The sequence below is a fragment of the Eleutherodactylus coqui genome, chromosome 12, assembly GCF_035609145.1.
Source record: "Eleutherodactylus coqui strain aEleCoq1 chromosome 12, aEleCoq1.hap1, whole genome shotgun sequence".
NCBI lineage: Eukaryota > Metazoa > Chordata > Amphibia > Anura > Eleutherodactylidae > Eleutherodactylus > Eleutherodactylus coqui.
This window is the reverse complement of record NC_089848.1, coordinates 39,333,900-39,346,911: the sequence shown is the minus strand read 5'-3', so window position 1 is coordinate 39,346,911 and position 13,012 is coordinate 39,333,900. Positions and strand designations below refer to the sequence as shown.

Sequence of the window (13,012 nt, the reverse complement as noted above, 5' to 3'; positions counted from 1 at the left end):
CACCCCTTATTCTCCCTTATTCATTCATTACTGCCTGGGGGATAAGCAGCTGCCATATACATCAAATGCTTCTTATCTCTATGGCATAGAATAGAATCAACACGCTAGCATCCAACCGAGACATTAAGGTACCTTTCACACTGGAGGGCTGTCGGGCGGATGAGCCCCCTACAGCAGTCCTACAGCTTGTTGCTCCTATGCCTTAACACAGGAGCGATAGTCGTTCAGAGAATAGAGGCGGCGCGCGGCAGATCATCTCTCCCACCCACCACCGTTAACTGCGCATAGGCAGTCCTTCATAGATGAACCACTGGCTGTTTACACGGACCAAGAGTTGCTTGGTTTTTTGGGGAGTTAAAAAGCAAGTGACTCCAACAACTTCGTGATTTCTTCCTCCCCCAGCAAATATTCAGGTATTAATTGCCCCGTGTAAAGGTACCTTCAGATTGTGGACAGATCTTATAAAAAGCATTGGAATCTGCTGAAAACACTTACGGCAGCTTCCACTTATCCAGCAATTACGCGTTTAGTTTATAATAACCTCTTCATTCTATAATCTACAATATGCGCTTTATTACAGATTGTGGCCAACTCTCCACCTGGATCCCCTCAACCCAAAGGATGTGAAGTCTCTTATAACTGTTGAGTGCAGTGCAACCAATATCGTATTAACCAAAGAACAGGTAGGTTTTCCATGAACCCTCTGCCAATGGCATTACTCACACCTGGTATATTAGAGATTGAGCTCTACTATGGAAGGCAGTCTTCTCTTAGGCCAGTTTCACATCTGCGTCAGACGTCCGGTCAGAGGTTCCATCGCAGATGCAGGTGACCATACCAGAAGAAAAAAGTGCTGCATGCAGTGCTTTTTCTTCCGTCCAAAGGCTGGGTGAAAAGCATGTGAACCTAATAAGCCAGTTGGGTCCACCCAGCACAATTCGGTTCCGTCCAGAGACAGAGCCGTTCAGCCGCAGGAAGCCGGAATGTCCAACACAGATGTGAAACATTTACTTTTTACGTGTTATTTGTATGTGGTTTTTGTTTCTTTTTTAATACGTTGAGGGGGCCTTCACAATGGTGAGAAAATCGGGTGAGGGTGAGTGAAAATGCATAATTATGAAACCAATGAATTTCAATGGTTTCAGCCTCATTTGCGATGTTTTCACTCCTGCGATTCTGCGTGAAAAAAAGCATTGCAGCATGCCCATTCATTTTGCGATATCGCTCATTGTTTCCAATTGGGCCAGCAGCAGCGCCGGCATCCTTGAAAGCAATGGGAGGACATCTCGATCCCCTGTGACAGCTGCAGCAGGGGATTCCTTCAGCCCCGTAGGGATGTGAGGCTGTCATATCCAGGGATTTAACCTTGTGCCGACCCCACTGAAAACAAAGGGAGAACATTACGATCCTCTGCAGCTGCTGTGACAGAAGCCATGGGATGAAGCGAACCCCCGCAGTGAAAACGCCTCGCATCTAGGGTTTTTTAGAAGGTTTGCGAAAGCGATATCGGGCCGTGAAACACAGCCCGATTATCGCTCTTGCCAATGTGCAGGATCCCTGAAACTAACCTCCGACTATAATCCAAATGCAAGACTGGTCTAAACAATTGTGTACGGATTTATTAAATTTGGAGATCATTTGCTTGCCGGCTTAGATCCTGTCATCGCCAAACTGCATCATAAACTAAGTTAGGGTGTTGTTCGTTGAGGTTACAGGGAGCCGGGAGATATATTTTTCTATAGTCCCCCACTCATTCCGGGAGAGTCTGCTGGGGAAGTCTGCACGGGTTCTTTTTGGACCGTTGAGCACACTCTTCCTTAGAAGTCTTTGGAAATGCATGCGCACAGCAGTTTGCAAAGAGTTAGATTTTAGGACCACGCAGAGACGGGAGAGTGGGTGCTGTTCAGAGGGGGCTGGTTCCCTTTAAAACAACTTTCTTAATTTTTTTTCTCAGGAGAGGAAACTTGAAAGACATTGTCGGTCCGCTACGACCTGCAATCCTCTGTATGTAACCTTGTTGGCTAAAATACTGATCTGGTAAGTGGAAATATAACTACTGGGTATAAAGGGTTTGTGTCATCTGACTGAACTACTGAAGGGTTCTCCTAGTCTTGGACATTTATGCTAATATCAACAGGACCTGGCATAACTGTCTGACTGGTGTTTCAACCGTATACCATACATGTCTACTAAATACATTTATACCACCTATGTGAATGTTGCTCAAAAATTAGGTTTTCTGTTTGAGCTTTTTCCCAAGAAGTTTGAGAGTATAAATGAATGTATTTTGTAATATACACCGAATGAACACTTTATTAGCGCCCCCGACCCCTTTCACTATTGGCATTTCCCTTTTGAACCCAGAGTGTAGCATCTAATATATAGGAGCGAGTGAGGCTGGTTTCACACGGGCCAGGGCGATATCAGGCCGTGATGCACGGCCTGATATCACACTTTCCACCGTGTGAAAGACCCATAGATGTGAGGCGTTTTCAGGTGAAAACCTGCCTTGCATCACTACGGGGAATTCCTTCATCCCCGCGGCTGAGGATCATGGAGCTCTCCCATTGCTTTCAATAGGAGGGGGGTGGAGAAAGAGGGAGAAGGGGCGTGGAGAGTAGAGGGAGAGAGAAGCGGCACAGGGAGAGAGGGAAAAAGAAAGCGAGAAGTGGCGCGGAGAGCGAGAAGCGGCGCAGAGAGGGGGAGAGCGAGAAGCGGCGTGGGGAGGGGGAGAGCGAGAAGTGGCGCGGAGAGCGAGAAGCGGCGCAGAGAGGGGGAGAGCGAGAAGCGGCGCGGGGAGGGGGAGAGCGAGAAGCGGCGCGGGGAGCGAGAAGCGGCGCGGGGAGCGAGAAGGGGAGCGAGAAGCGGCGCGGGGAGGGAGAGAGCGAGAAGCGGCGCGGGGAGGGAGAGAGCGAGAAGCGGCGCGGGGAGGGAGAGAGCGAGAAGCGGCGCGGGGAGGGAGAGAGCGAGAAGCGGCGAGGGAGAGAGCGAGAAGCAGCGCAAGCATCATGTCAATCTAGTAAAGTGAACAAGTCTGTGAATCACTATTTTGGTAAATCCACACTAGGCCTCTTTCACACGGCCTACAAAACGCGTGTATGTGAAGCCCATGATTTCCAATCGTTTTTTTCAGGCTACAAACATCACTCATGTGAAAGAACCCATTGGAAACCATGAGCTTCACATACATGTGTTTTGTAGCCCGTGTGAAACAGGCCTGAGTATGGGAAAATCCAGCAATCTCATCGGCTTCCAATTATGCATTGTCATCAGTGCTAGACTGCCTGGGGACGGTATTTTAAAATCTGCTAATCTTTTTGGGGTTCCTTCTGTCAAAAGGATCCTGTGGACATAAACAACTTGTCAATTGACGGAGTCCAAGGGGGATGTCAAAAATCGTTCTTACCTTTGTTCCAACGAGGAACGTATTTGTGAATGCTCTTTCAATTCAACAGCTGCCAAGTCGTCTACAAGTAACAGAACCTTATTACCTTCATCAAGAGCAAGGAATATCCACGATACACTTTTTAAAATTCGCTCCTTATTGGTTAAGTCCAAAAATCGTGCTGCGGTTCTCAGTGCCAAATGAGGTCCAACGCGCTACTAGATGGTTGTATCTTATAGAGTGACCATTCTGAGTTTGTGTACTTTATAGAAGAGTTTGGTCATACGGTTACTTTAGACCTCATTCACGCGATTTAGAAATCGGCATCAGAAATCTGAGGTTACTGCGGATTTGTGAACTGAACTTCCATTTATAGATGCTGTGGATCCAAATGCAGATTAGCCCTGTTCAATGGGGCTAAGCCATGTCTGGACTATCCAGCACTGATTCCACGTCAAGGATTGACATGTCATTTCTTTTTTCTTCCACAATGTGGATTTGTGGATTTAGAATCCGCTTGTGTAAAGATCCTCATCATATCAACTACAACACAAATTCCCATTGTGCAGATTTCATGTGCTTTTACCTTCCCGTTGAGTTTAACCCCCCCCCCCCCCCCCCCTCTTGTGAACGGCCCTCAGGGTGACTTTATAATCTGCAATCTGTGCGGCTTCCACATTGAACATCTCCAGCATTGTCCAGTACGTCTGCATTGGGGGTTTTGAAAAAACTGTTAGAATTGGTTGTGGATTTCATGCCTTGCGATTTATAGCATTTGTGGTGATATCAACATCAAAAAAAAGTTTCACTACGTCTGGAGACTCGGCCCTACACAGACTAGACCTCAGCTCATTAGGGGATTGTGTTATATGGGAAGTCCTTTGTGATTGGCTAGTCACAGCGTTATTATTGTTCCTATTAAGACATGTTAATATAAAATGCCATTTACAGTGTAAATGTGTGTTATGCGCAGGGCAGCGAACATGGGGGATGTAACGGACGTCTTGCAACTATGTCTACAATGTCAAGATACGGTGACCTTGTATCGACTTGCACTTTGCTCAGTACAGGAATTTCTGCCCACTGCAAAAGACAAGGAGCTCATGAGAGAGGTAAGAACCCCAAGGTATAGGCGCCAAAGGATCGATCGATCTAATCTCTATCTCTCAGTATTTTTTTTAAATTTATTAATATTTTTATTTATTAAATCTCCAATTATATATATATATAATATATATATTCTCTAATGTTCGGCCGCACACACACGGGTGTCCCAGGAATGCCTCCTCAACATTGGCACTCTTCCGTGGCTACCCGGTTGCCAGATGATTCTGATGGCTCCTTTTAGGGGGTTGGATTTTATCTATTTTTTTTTTATAATTAGTGTGTATATTGTATTTAAAATTACAAAATATTATATATAGATTTAAAAGTGTGAAATTTTGTTAAGACAGAAATCTACTTTTAGTTTTACAAGCAAAATTCTAATTATTTACTCATGTCACACCATAAAACAAGTTTAACCTCCTAAGGACCAACCGCAGTAAATATACTGTGCTTGGCCCGGAGCTTTAATCCTGGGTGATAGTGGATACCGCGGGATTAAAGCCCGTGTTCCTGCAATCAAGCAGGAGCAGGTCTGGCCTTCAGACTGTCAGACACAGCTGAGAACCCAGAGGAGAAGTGGTTTTTAACCGTTTCTGCCTTCTCCTTTCCCAGGTATATAGCACTCAATGAGCGCTATGTACTGAAGAGTGAAAGTGGAAGTATTACTTCCACTATGCGACCCGGCGATCATGTGATCACGTGGTCCCCCTGTTACAGCAGAGCTGCAGGGTCCTAGCAGACCCCGATTAGCTCTATTAGTGACTATTGTCACACTAGTATTAAATTTCTGCTCCTTGTTATCTCTCTTCTGTACTTTCTTTGGACTTGTCTAATAAAGAAGTGCTTTCTATGGGGTACATTACAGGTTCTGCTTCTTTAGTGATCAGTCATTGACAATATTGATATGTTTGTTCACTTAACTACATTGTACTTTACTGTAGATTCTCTGTCTGATCAGTGTAAGCCACAACGGAGTGAGTGAGTGTGAACTGATGCAGCTCTGCCCCGGGCTCACATGGCCTATACTGACGTTTCTGGTGCATCACCTTCATAAGATGGTCGTACTTAGATATAGCTGTGGACTACTTCAGTTTCAACATCTCCAGGTACGTTCTAACTCCTTACTTGTCGTCTTATGCCTTCATTATCAGTGAGCTTTATAACCAGAGCTTTTTTTCACTTGTTATGCTGTGATGTTTAGACCTTAACACCATTCTCGGGGTCATGAAGGCAAGACCACCAATGCTCAGAGTCTGTGGCGAAGATTTATGAAACTGTTTTTGTTGCTCATAGTAGCAACCATTCGCAGCACATCTTGCATTGCTCATAATGCTTTTGAGAAGTGAAAGCTGCTCTGTGATGATTGCTCGCTGTTGGCAACAAAGACCGGTTTTCTTTTAGACAACAAAGCTGTAGAAAAATGGACACTGACGCACATCCACATATTATACATTGGTCTACAGCTTCTCTACAATATTAAGTACATGAGGTTCTTTATTACATTTTGATCAAATTGTATAAGCTCACTAGCCACTTCACTGTGATCTGTTTTTAGGGGGTCCCTACACTACTGGGGGCAGCACTGCATGGCAACCCCTGCCAACACACCATAGCACCTGCAGGAGGAGCAACCCAGTTTCCCAACAACACCGCTGCCGCCCGATTCAATCCCCATGGCTCTGGGTCACACTACCCCACGGACATTAGAGAATCATAGAATAGTACAGTTGGAAGGGACCTCCAGGGTCATCGGGTCCGACCCCCTGCTCAATGCAGGATCACTAAATCATCCCAGACAGATGTCTGTCCAGCCTTTGTTTGAACACTTCCATTGAAGGAGAACTCGCCACCTCTCGTGGTAACCTGTTCCACTCATTGATCCCCCTCACTGTCAGAAAGTTTTTTTTCTAATATCTAATGTGTCTCCTCCCTTTCAGTTTCATCCCATTGCTTCTAGTTTTTCCTTGTGCAAATTAGAATATGGCTGATCTGTCTGCACTGTGACAGCCCTTCAGATATCTGTAGTGACCTATTAAGTCTCCTCTCAAAACTCTGTCCAGTTCTGAAGTTTGACTAATGAAGAGTAAGGTAAAGGTAAAATCCCCTTTTACAAGCACCGAGTCACGACTGACTACTAGGGTGATGTCACATCGTGATGTTTTCTTGGCAGACTTTTTTTTTTTCTTCTTTGCAGGGTGGTTTACCATTGCCTTCCCCATGAAGAGTAGAGGGTGATAATGACCTCACGTGACCTAGACTCTATGCCCCTCTTAATACATTACAGATTTGTGTTTGCCTTTTTGGCTGCTGCATCACACTGTTGACTCATGTTCAGTCTGTCATCTATTAGTATGCCCAATTTATTTCACATGTGCTGCTGCTTAGCCCAATTCCTCCCATTCTGTATGTGCTTTTTTTTTATTTTTCTTGCCCAGATCACACCATAATAACCTGGGCTGCCATGTAGCACCTCACCATGTGAACAAGCCTTGAGAGCTTACCTGTCCATATGATCCCAGAAATAGTCTAAGAAACAAGTAGACAGTTGCTCCTTTCGCAGTCTCCTCCTAATTAAAAACACCTTTGCAAAATGGGTTGGAGTGCTGGTCCAAGCGAACACCACAGGGGCGGCAGACCCTGCAAAATCAGCAAAGCTGTAGAAAAACACATAGGCACATAACCATATATTACAAAATGATCTAGCTGCTCTTAGCAACATTTATAAACATGAGATTCTTTGTTACAAAGCAGCGCTGGTATAGGGCAACTGGGTCGCTCCTCCTACGGGTGTTGTGGCAGCAGGGGTCGCCATGTGGTGCTGTACCAAGTAGTATAGGGACCGACTAAAAGAGGTTAGTGGGCTTATACAGTTTGATCAAAATGTAACTAAGAACCTCATGTTTATGTCTAAAATGCTGAGAAGCTCTAGATCAATGTATAATATGTGGATGTGCGCTGGTGTCCATTTATTTTTTTTATAGTGTTGTTTTTTGGTTCTTTTTTTATTTTTATTTTTTTAATTTTCTTTAAAGACCGTTTCATAAATCTGCTCCTGTGTTAAAAAGCAAGAGCAGATTTATGTGTTAAGTCAATTAAAGAGAAGAATAGAAAAATATCAAAATATCAAATACTTCAAAGTGTATTTTAACTGTCCTTTTGCAATTAGTGGAGTGGTTATGTTAGTGGAGAGGATATGTTAATGGACATATATTACTTTTTATATAGCTATGGCCATTCTCCAAAGCTGTTGTCTGCATTTGTAGAAGATGAATACTATGGGCATCTTTCCTTCTCCCCCAGGCATGGGAAGCTGTGAGACTGGAGTACATGCAAGGAGGACATAATATGGTGTCCGAGTACAGAGAGAAGCTCACACTATACTTCACCTCACAGTTGGGGTATGCGATATTCTTATTATTGATCATCTTTTCTTATCGTGGAAACATAAACTGTTTAACTGTTGGAAATGGAATTGAAAACTATACTTTGGTTCTCGTATACTGATATCATTCCACTGATCCGGAGATTTGTCCAATCCATACCAGTAGTCTGTACATAGGACTTGCCTTCGGATTACGAAGGGTTTTCATATTCTGCTGGTGGGAAGTAATGACAACTGCTGAAGCTTATGTCCAGTACAGGAGGGGCTCGGGTTGAGGTGGTCTTCAGATGTGACATTGAAGTTGTGTTACAGTCACAAAATGTTTGTGAACCGATGTGATCTAGAAGTATTCTTATGAGAGCTGCAAATGCGGTATGTAAAAAAAAGGCATTAAAGTGTCATTCTAGAGATGGTGCATTTTTTTTTTTTTTTTTTCAGTTTCTACCTGTCCACTGGACCAATCTAAAGACTGGGGTTCCCATTTTCTCCACTTCTGGTTATTGCTGGATCACTGTTATAACGGGACTGAACTTAACGCTGGCCATGCCTACCCGGTGCCGCTCCATTAATTTAATTGGAAAAGATGGAAATAACTAAGCGCCATAGCTGAGTTATTTCCATCCACACCACTGAAGTGAATGGAGCAATACTGTGCATGCGTGGCCAGCACTCCATTCACTCCAGTTGGAACAGCGATCCAGAAGTGGGGCAAACTGCCACACACTCCGTCCACTGTTCTCAGCATCCGAATCGGTCCTAACAGTCCGACCCCCACTGATCTACCTTTTATTTTGCTTCTTAACCTGGGATAGAACTCTTGGGCTACATTCGCATGAGCGCGAATCTCGTGTGCTGTGTGGCACCCACAACTCGTGCAAATATGAACTCCTTTCTCTTGAGTGGAGTCAGAAACGCTATATTTTCTCCTTAACCCTTTGCAATCCAATTTTGCATTCAGGGTTTCCTAGGGCGCTTTCTCTTTCTGCCATTTTACAATGGCGCCATCTGCTGGCTAGTGCCAGTACCGCGGTATGGGACATGCCAGAGAGGCCCCCGACAACAGAGCGGCCAGTAATCTACAGTAAGAATACCCTGGCGGACGTCTTCCGACGTCAGAAGTTGTACAGCCTTCAATCAGAATGTCTTTAACCCGTTAGTGACGGAGCTTTTTTGCTTTTTTCCATTTTTGTTTTTTCCTACTCCCTTTTAAAAAATCGTAGCTCCTTTATTTATCCATCGACGTCGCTGTATGAGGGCTTGTTTTTTGCAGGATGAGTTGTATTTTTCAATGGCACGATTTATTGTACCATATAATTTACTGAAAAACTTTTAAAAAATTCTAAGCAGAGAGAAATGGGGAAAAAAACGACATTCCACCATCTTTCGGTGCGTCCTGTTTCTACGGCGCACAAACTGCAACAAAAACGACCTGATATTTTTATTCTATGGGTCAGTACGATTACTACGATACCAAACTTATATAGTTTTTGTTTTTGCTGTAGAACTTGTATTTTTTTAAAGATATTTAATTTTTTTCAATTATTTTCTGCGGTCATTTTGTGCGCGCGATAACTTTTTTATTTTTTCGTCGGCGTAGTTGAACAAGGGCTCATTTTTTGCGGGATGTCCTGTAGTTTCCGTTAGTATCAATTTGGAATACATACGACTTTTTGATCGCTTTTTATTGTGTTTTTTCTGGGAGACAGGGTAACTAAAAAAGTGTATTTCTGGCTTTTTCCGGACGACGTTCACCGTGCAGGAAAAATAATGCGTTACTTTGATAGATCGGACTTTTACGGACGTGGTGATACAAAATACTTATTTTTATTTTATGATTTAGATTTTTTAATAATAGATATGGCAAAAGGGGGGTGATTTAAACTTTTATAACTTTTTTTTTTTTTTTTTTTTACTATTAAAAAAAACTTTTTTTTTTTTTTTTTACTTTACTTTGAAGTCCCCCTGGGGGACTTTAACATGCGATGCTTTGATCGCTCCTGCAGTATGACGTAATGCTATAGCATTACGTCATACTGCTTTTTCACAGGCAATCTATCAAGGCAGCCCACGGGGATGGCTTGATAGACAGTCTACTAAGGCAGCCCTGGGGCCTTTCTAAAGGCCCCCGGCTGCCATGACACCTGCACGGCTCCCCCGATCACACCGCGGGGGGGCCGTGTGGGACCCCCAAACAGCATTCGGGGGATTTAAATGCCGCTGTCAGAATTGACAGCGGCATTTAAAGGGTTAATAAACAGGTGACGCCCGCACTGTATGGAGGGAGATAGCGGCACTACCTCCCTCCATACACGTCCTGCAAGAGCAGGACGTAGTTTTACGATAGCCCCGTCACTAAGGGGTTAAACGTCAGACAGTGGATTGGAAAGGGTTAAGGAGAGCACCTAGACGGTGAGTGAGGAGACTCAAAAGGCCATTCATGCTCCTCTGCATAAAATGGAGTAATACCTCCAAAGTGCCACCTATTGCAAGGCAGCATTCCTTCAAGCCAAAGTTAGACTCTTTATACAAGCCTTGTAACAATGACTGGGAATTACAAGCAAAGCCAGACTCCATGCACAGACAGCTGTTTCAGGGTATTTGCTCTTCATCAGTGTACAGTAGGAGTCTGGCTTTGCTAGTGAGAGGCCTGGGACGGGGATGCTCTCCCTAAGGTGAAACGATAGTGTTTCTGACCTCTGTCCTAGGCCTCTAACCAAATAAATCGTCCATTGGTTTTAATGAGAAAGTCAAACACATCGCATGCTCGTGAAACAAGCGCCTGAGGATCGTAATTGCACAGAAGTGATGCGAGGCGTTTTTACATGAAAAACGCTTCACTTATGCAGCTAAAACGCAAATGAGTAAGTGCGATATCAGGCGGGGGGCCAAGTTTCTTGGCCCGATAGAGCACTTGCTCGTGTAAATGTAACCTTAAGCTTAGAGATGAGTGTTAGAAGGGAACTCAGGAAAAAAGGGTTCTGAAACAAAACCTCTCAATTCCTTCGTCACCCGCTTGTCTTATAGCCAAAGACCAAATTGGTAGACGAAGGAAGGAATGGTTAATTTTATTTTTTCCTTCAGATACATATAGGAGAATTTACATATTTCTCACTAGTTTGATTGAACCCCGATAAGGACCAAGTGCCATAAATTTATGGCACTTGGTCCTGAGTTTTAATCTCGACAGATGCTAAAAATAAGGCGCAGGATTAAAGCTCCTGCAATATAATGGGAGCAGGTCAGGTCCTCGGCTGTTAGCCGAAGACCCGGATGGGAAGGCAGAAGCTGTTTTTAACCACTTCTGCCTCCTCTGTTGCAGACTACATAGCTCTCACTGAGCGCTATGTGCTGAATAGAGAAAGCGGAAGTGTAGCTTAAATGCACTGATTTTAAAAAAAACACAACTATAAATTAAAATCTTTTTTTTAGCTTTTTACTAGAGATGAGTGAACGTACTCGGTAAGGGCGATTTCGCAATCGAGCACCGCGATTTTCGAGTACTTCACTACTCGGGTGAAAAGTACTCTGGGTCGCCGGGGGGTGGGGCGTGGCGTGGTGGAACGGGGGGTAGCAGCGGGGAACAGGGGGGAGCCCTCTCCCTCTCCCCCCCACTCCCCTCTGCAACCCCCCGCTCACCCACAGCGCCCCCGAGTAGTGAAGTACTCGAAAATCGCGGTGCTCGATTGCGAAATCGCCCTTACCGAGTACGTTCGCTCATCTCTACTTTTTACCTAATAAAACAAAAAAATGCAAAAATTCAGGAAAAAAAAAAAGATGTAATAAAATAGCCCTCTATATCACAGAAAAAATACACAGCAAAAATAATTTTCAGCAGCTGAAGATAAAAAGTAAGGCCGTAAAATTACCACATGGGTAAAATCCCTAAAAAGTGTCCGGCTCTTTAGGACCAAAACACCCTGGTCATTAAGGGGTTACTAATGATACAGATTAGGGTAAAGTAAAGAAGGAATTACTGTGATGTAATATTTTTGACATTTAGTGATGTCCATGTAAGCTGTGTAACGGTCTTTAGCGTGACCCGGACAATTGCATTTCCCCAATTTTGACCTGTTGTCCGTTGTTGTAGTCGTGACAGAGTGACGTGGCGGAGTGCGGACGAGCTGACCTGGTTATTCCAGCAACAAGGGGAGAAGCAGCAGCTCCACCGATGTCTCATGAACCTGTTTGTATCACAGAATCTCTACAAAAGGTTTGTCTTGTGGTGAACACATCCGTTATGAAACACGACCTGTCCTTCCGTGCGTGGATAGGTTTGCGAGTGGCTTACATGCTCCGCCCATGATTACATGATGGTGACATCATCACAGGTCCTGTACGCACACGGCTCTGTCCGGCTAGGTGTTTGTTCGTATTTCATAGCAACTGAAGCCGCAGGAGGTGTGTAGTCGACCCGTAATCTGCACAAGGATGCAGGGCCTTTGAAGACATCACAGTCATGTGATTAGGGGCAGAGCATGTAAGTCATTAACTCGGGATGAGCATCACTATCATGTGATCAGGTCATCACAGGTCCTTCATCTCCAGTGCTGCTTCCTGATCCCTGTTGTATGGGATGAACAATGTTTGTAGCAGAGGTGTGTGTGTGTGTGTGTGTGTGTGTGTGTGTGTGTGTGTGTGTGTGTGTGACACGTGCATGTAGCAGAGCTGTGTGTCTGTGTGTGACACGTGCATGTAGCAGAGCTGTGTGTCTGTGTGTGACACGTGCATGTAGCAGAGCTGTGTGTGTGTGTGAGACGTGCATGTAGCAGAGCTGTGTGTGTGTGTGTGTGTGTGTGACGTGCATGTAGCAAAGCTGTGTGTGTGTGTGTGTGTGTGTGTGACGTGCATGTAGCAAAGCTGTGTGTGTGTGTGACGTGCATGTAGCAAAGCTGTGTGTGTGTGTGTGTGACGTGCATGTAGCAAAGCTGTGTGTGTGTGTGAGACGTGCATGTAGCAAAGGTGTGTGTGTGTGTGTGTGTGTGTGTGTGTGTGTGTGTGTGTGTGACGTGCATGTAGCAAAGCTGTGTGTGTGACAGACATGTAGCAAGGCTGTGTGGCACATTGCACCACCAGAAACACTGGTACTATAATTTCCTAATAATTACTAGTCGTTTTGTATTCTGCAGTATGCGGGCATT

At 44.5% G+C, this 13,012-nt stretch overlaps 1 protein-coding gene across 2 annotated transcripts in view; it reads left to right on the top strand.

Moving 5' to 3' along the window:
- NPHP3 (nephrocystin 3) overlaps nt 1-13,012 on the top strand; it is a 72,472-nt gene that overhangs the window by 47,163 nt on the left and 12,297 nt on the right. For both annotated transcript variants that reach the window (XM_066585579.1, XM_066585581.1), the window contains 6 exons: nt 581-683; nt 1,955-2,037; nt 4,359-4,497; nt 5,434-5,598; nt 7,793-7,890; nt 11,962-12,084. In XM_066585579.1, the coding sequence (XP_066441676.1) occupies nt 581-683; nt 1,955-2,037; nt 4,359-4,497; nt 5,434-5,598; nt 7,793-7,890; nt 11,962-12,084 (711 nt within the window). The remainder of the gene's footprint in view (nt 1-580; nt 684-1,954; nt 2,038-4,358; nt 4,498-5,433; nt 5,599-7,792; nt 7,891-11,961; nt 12,085-13,012) is intronic.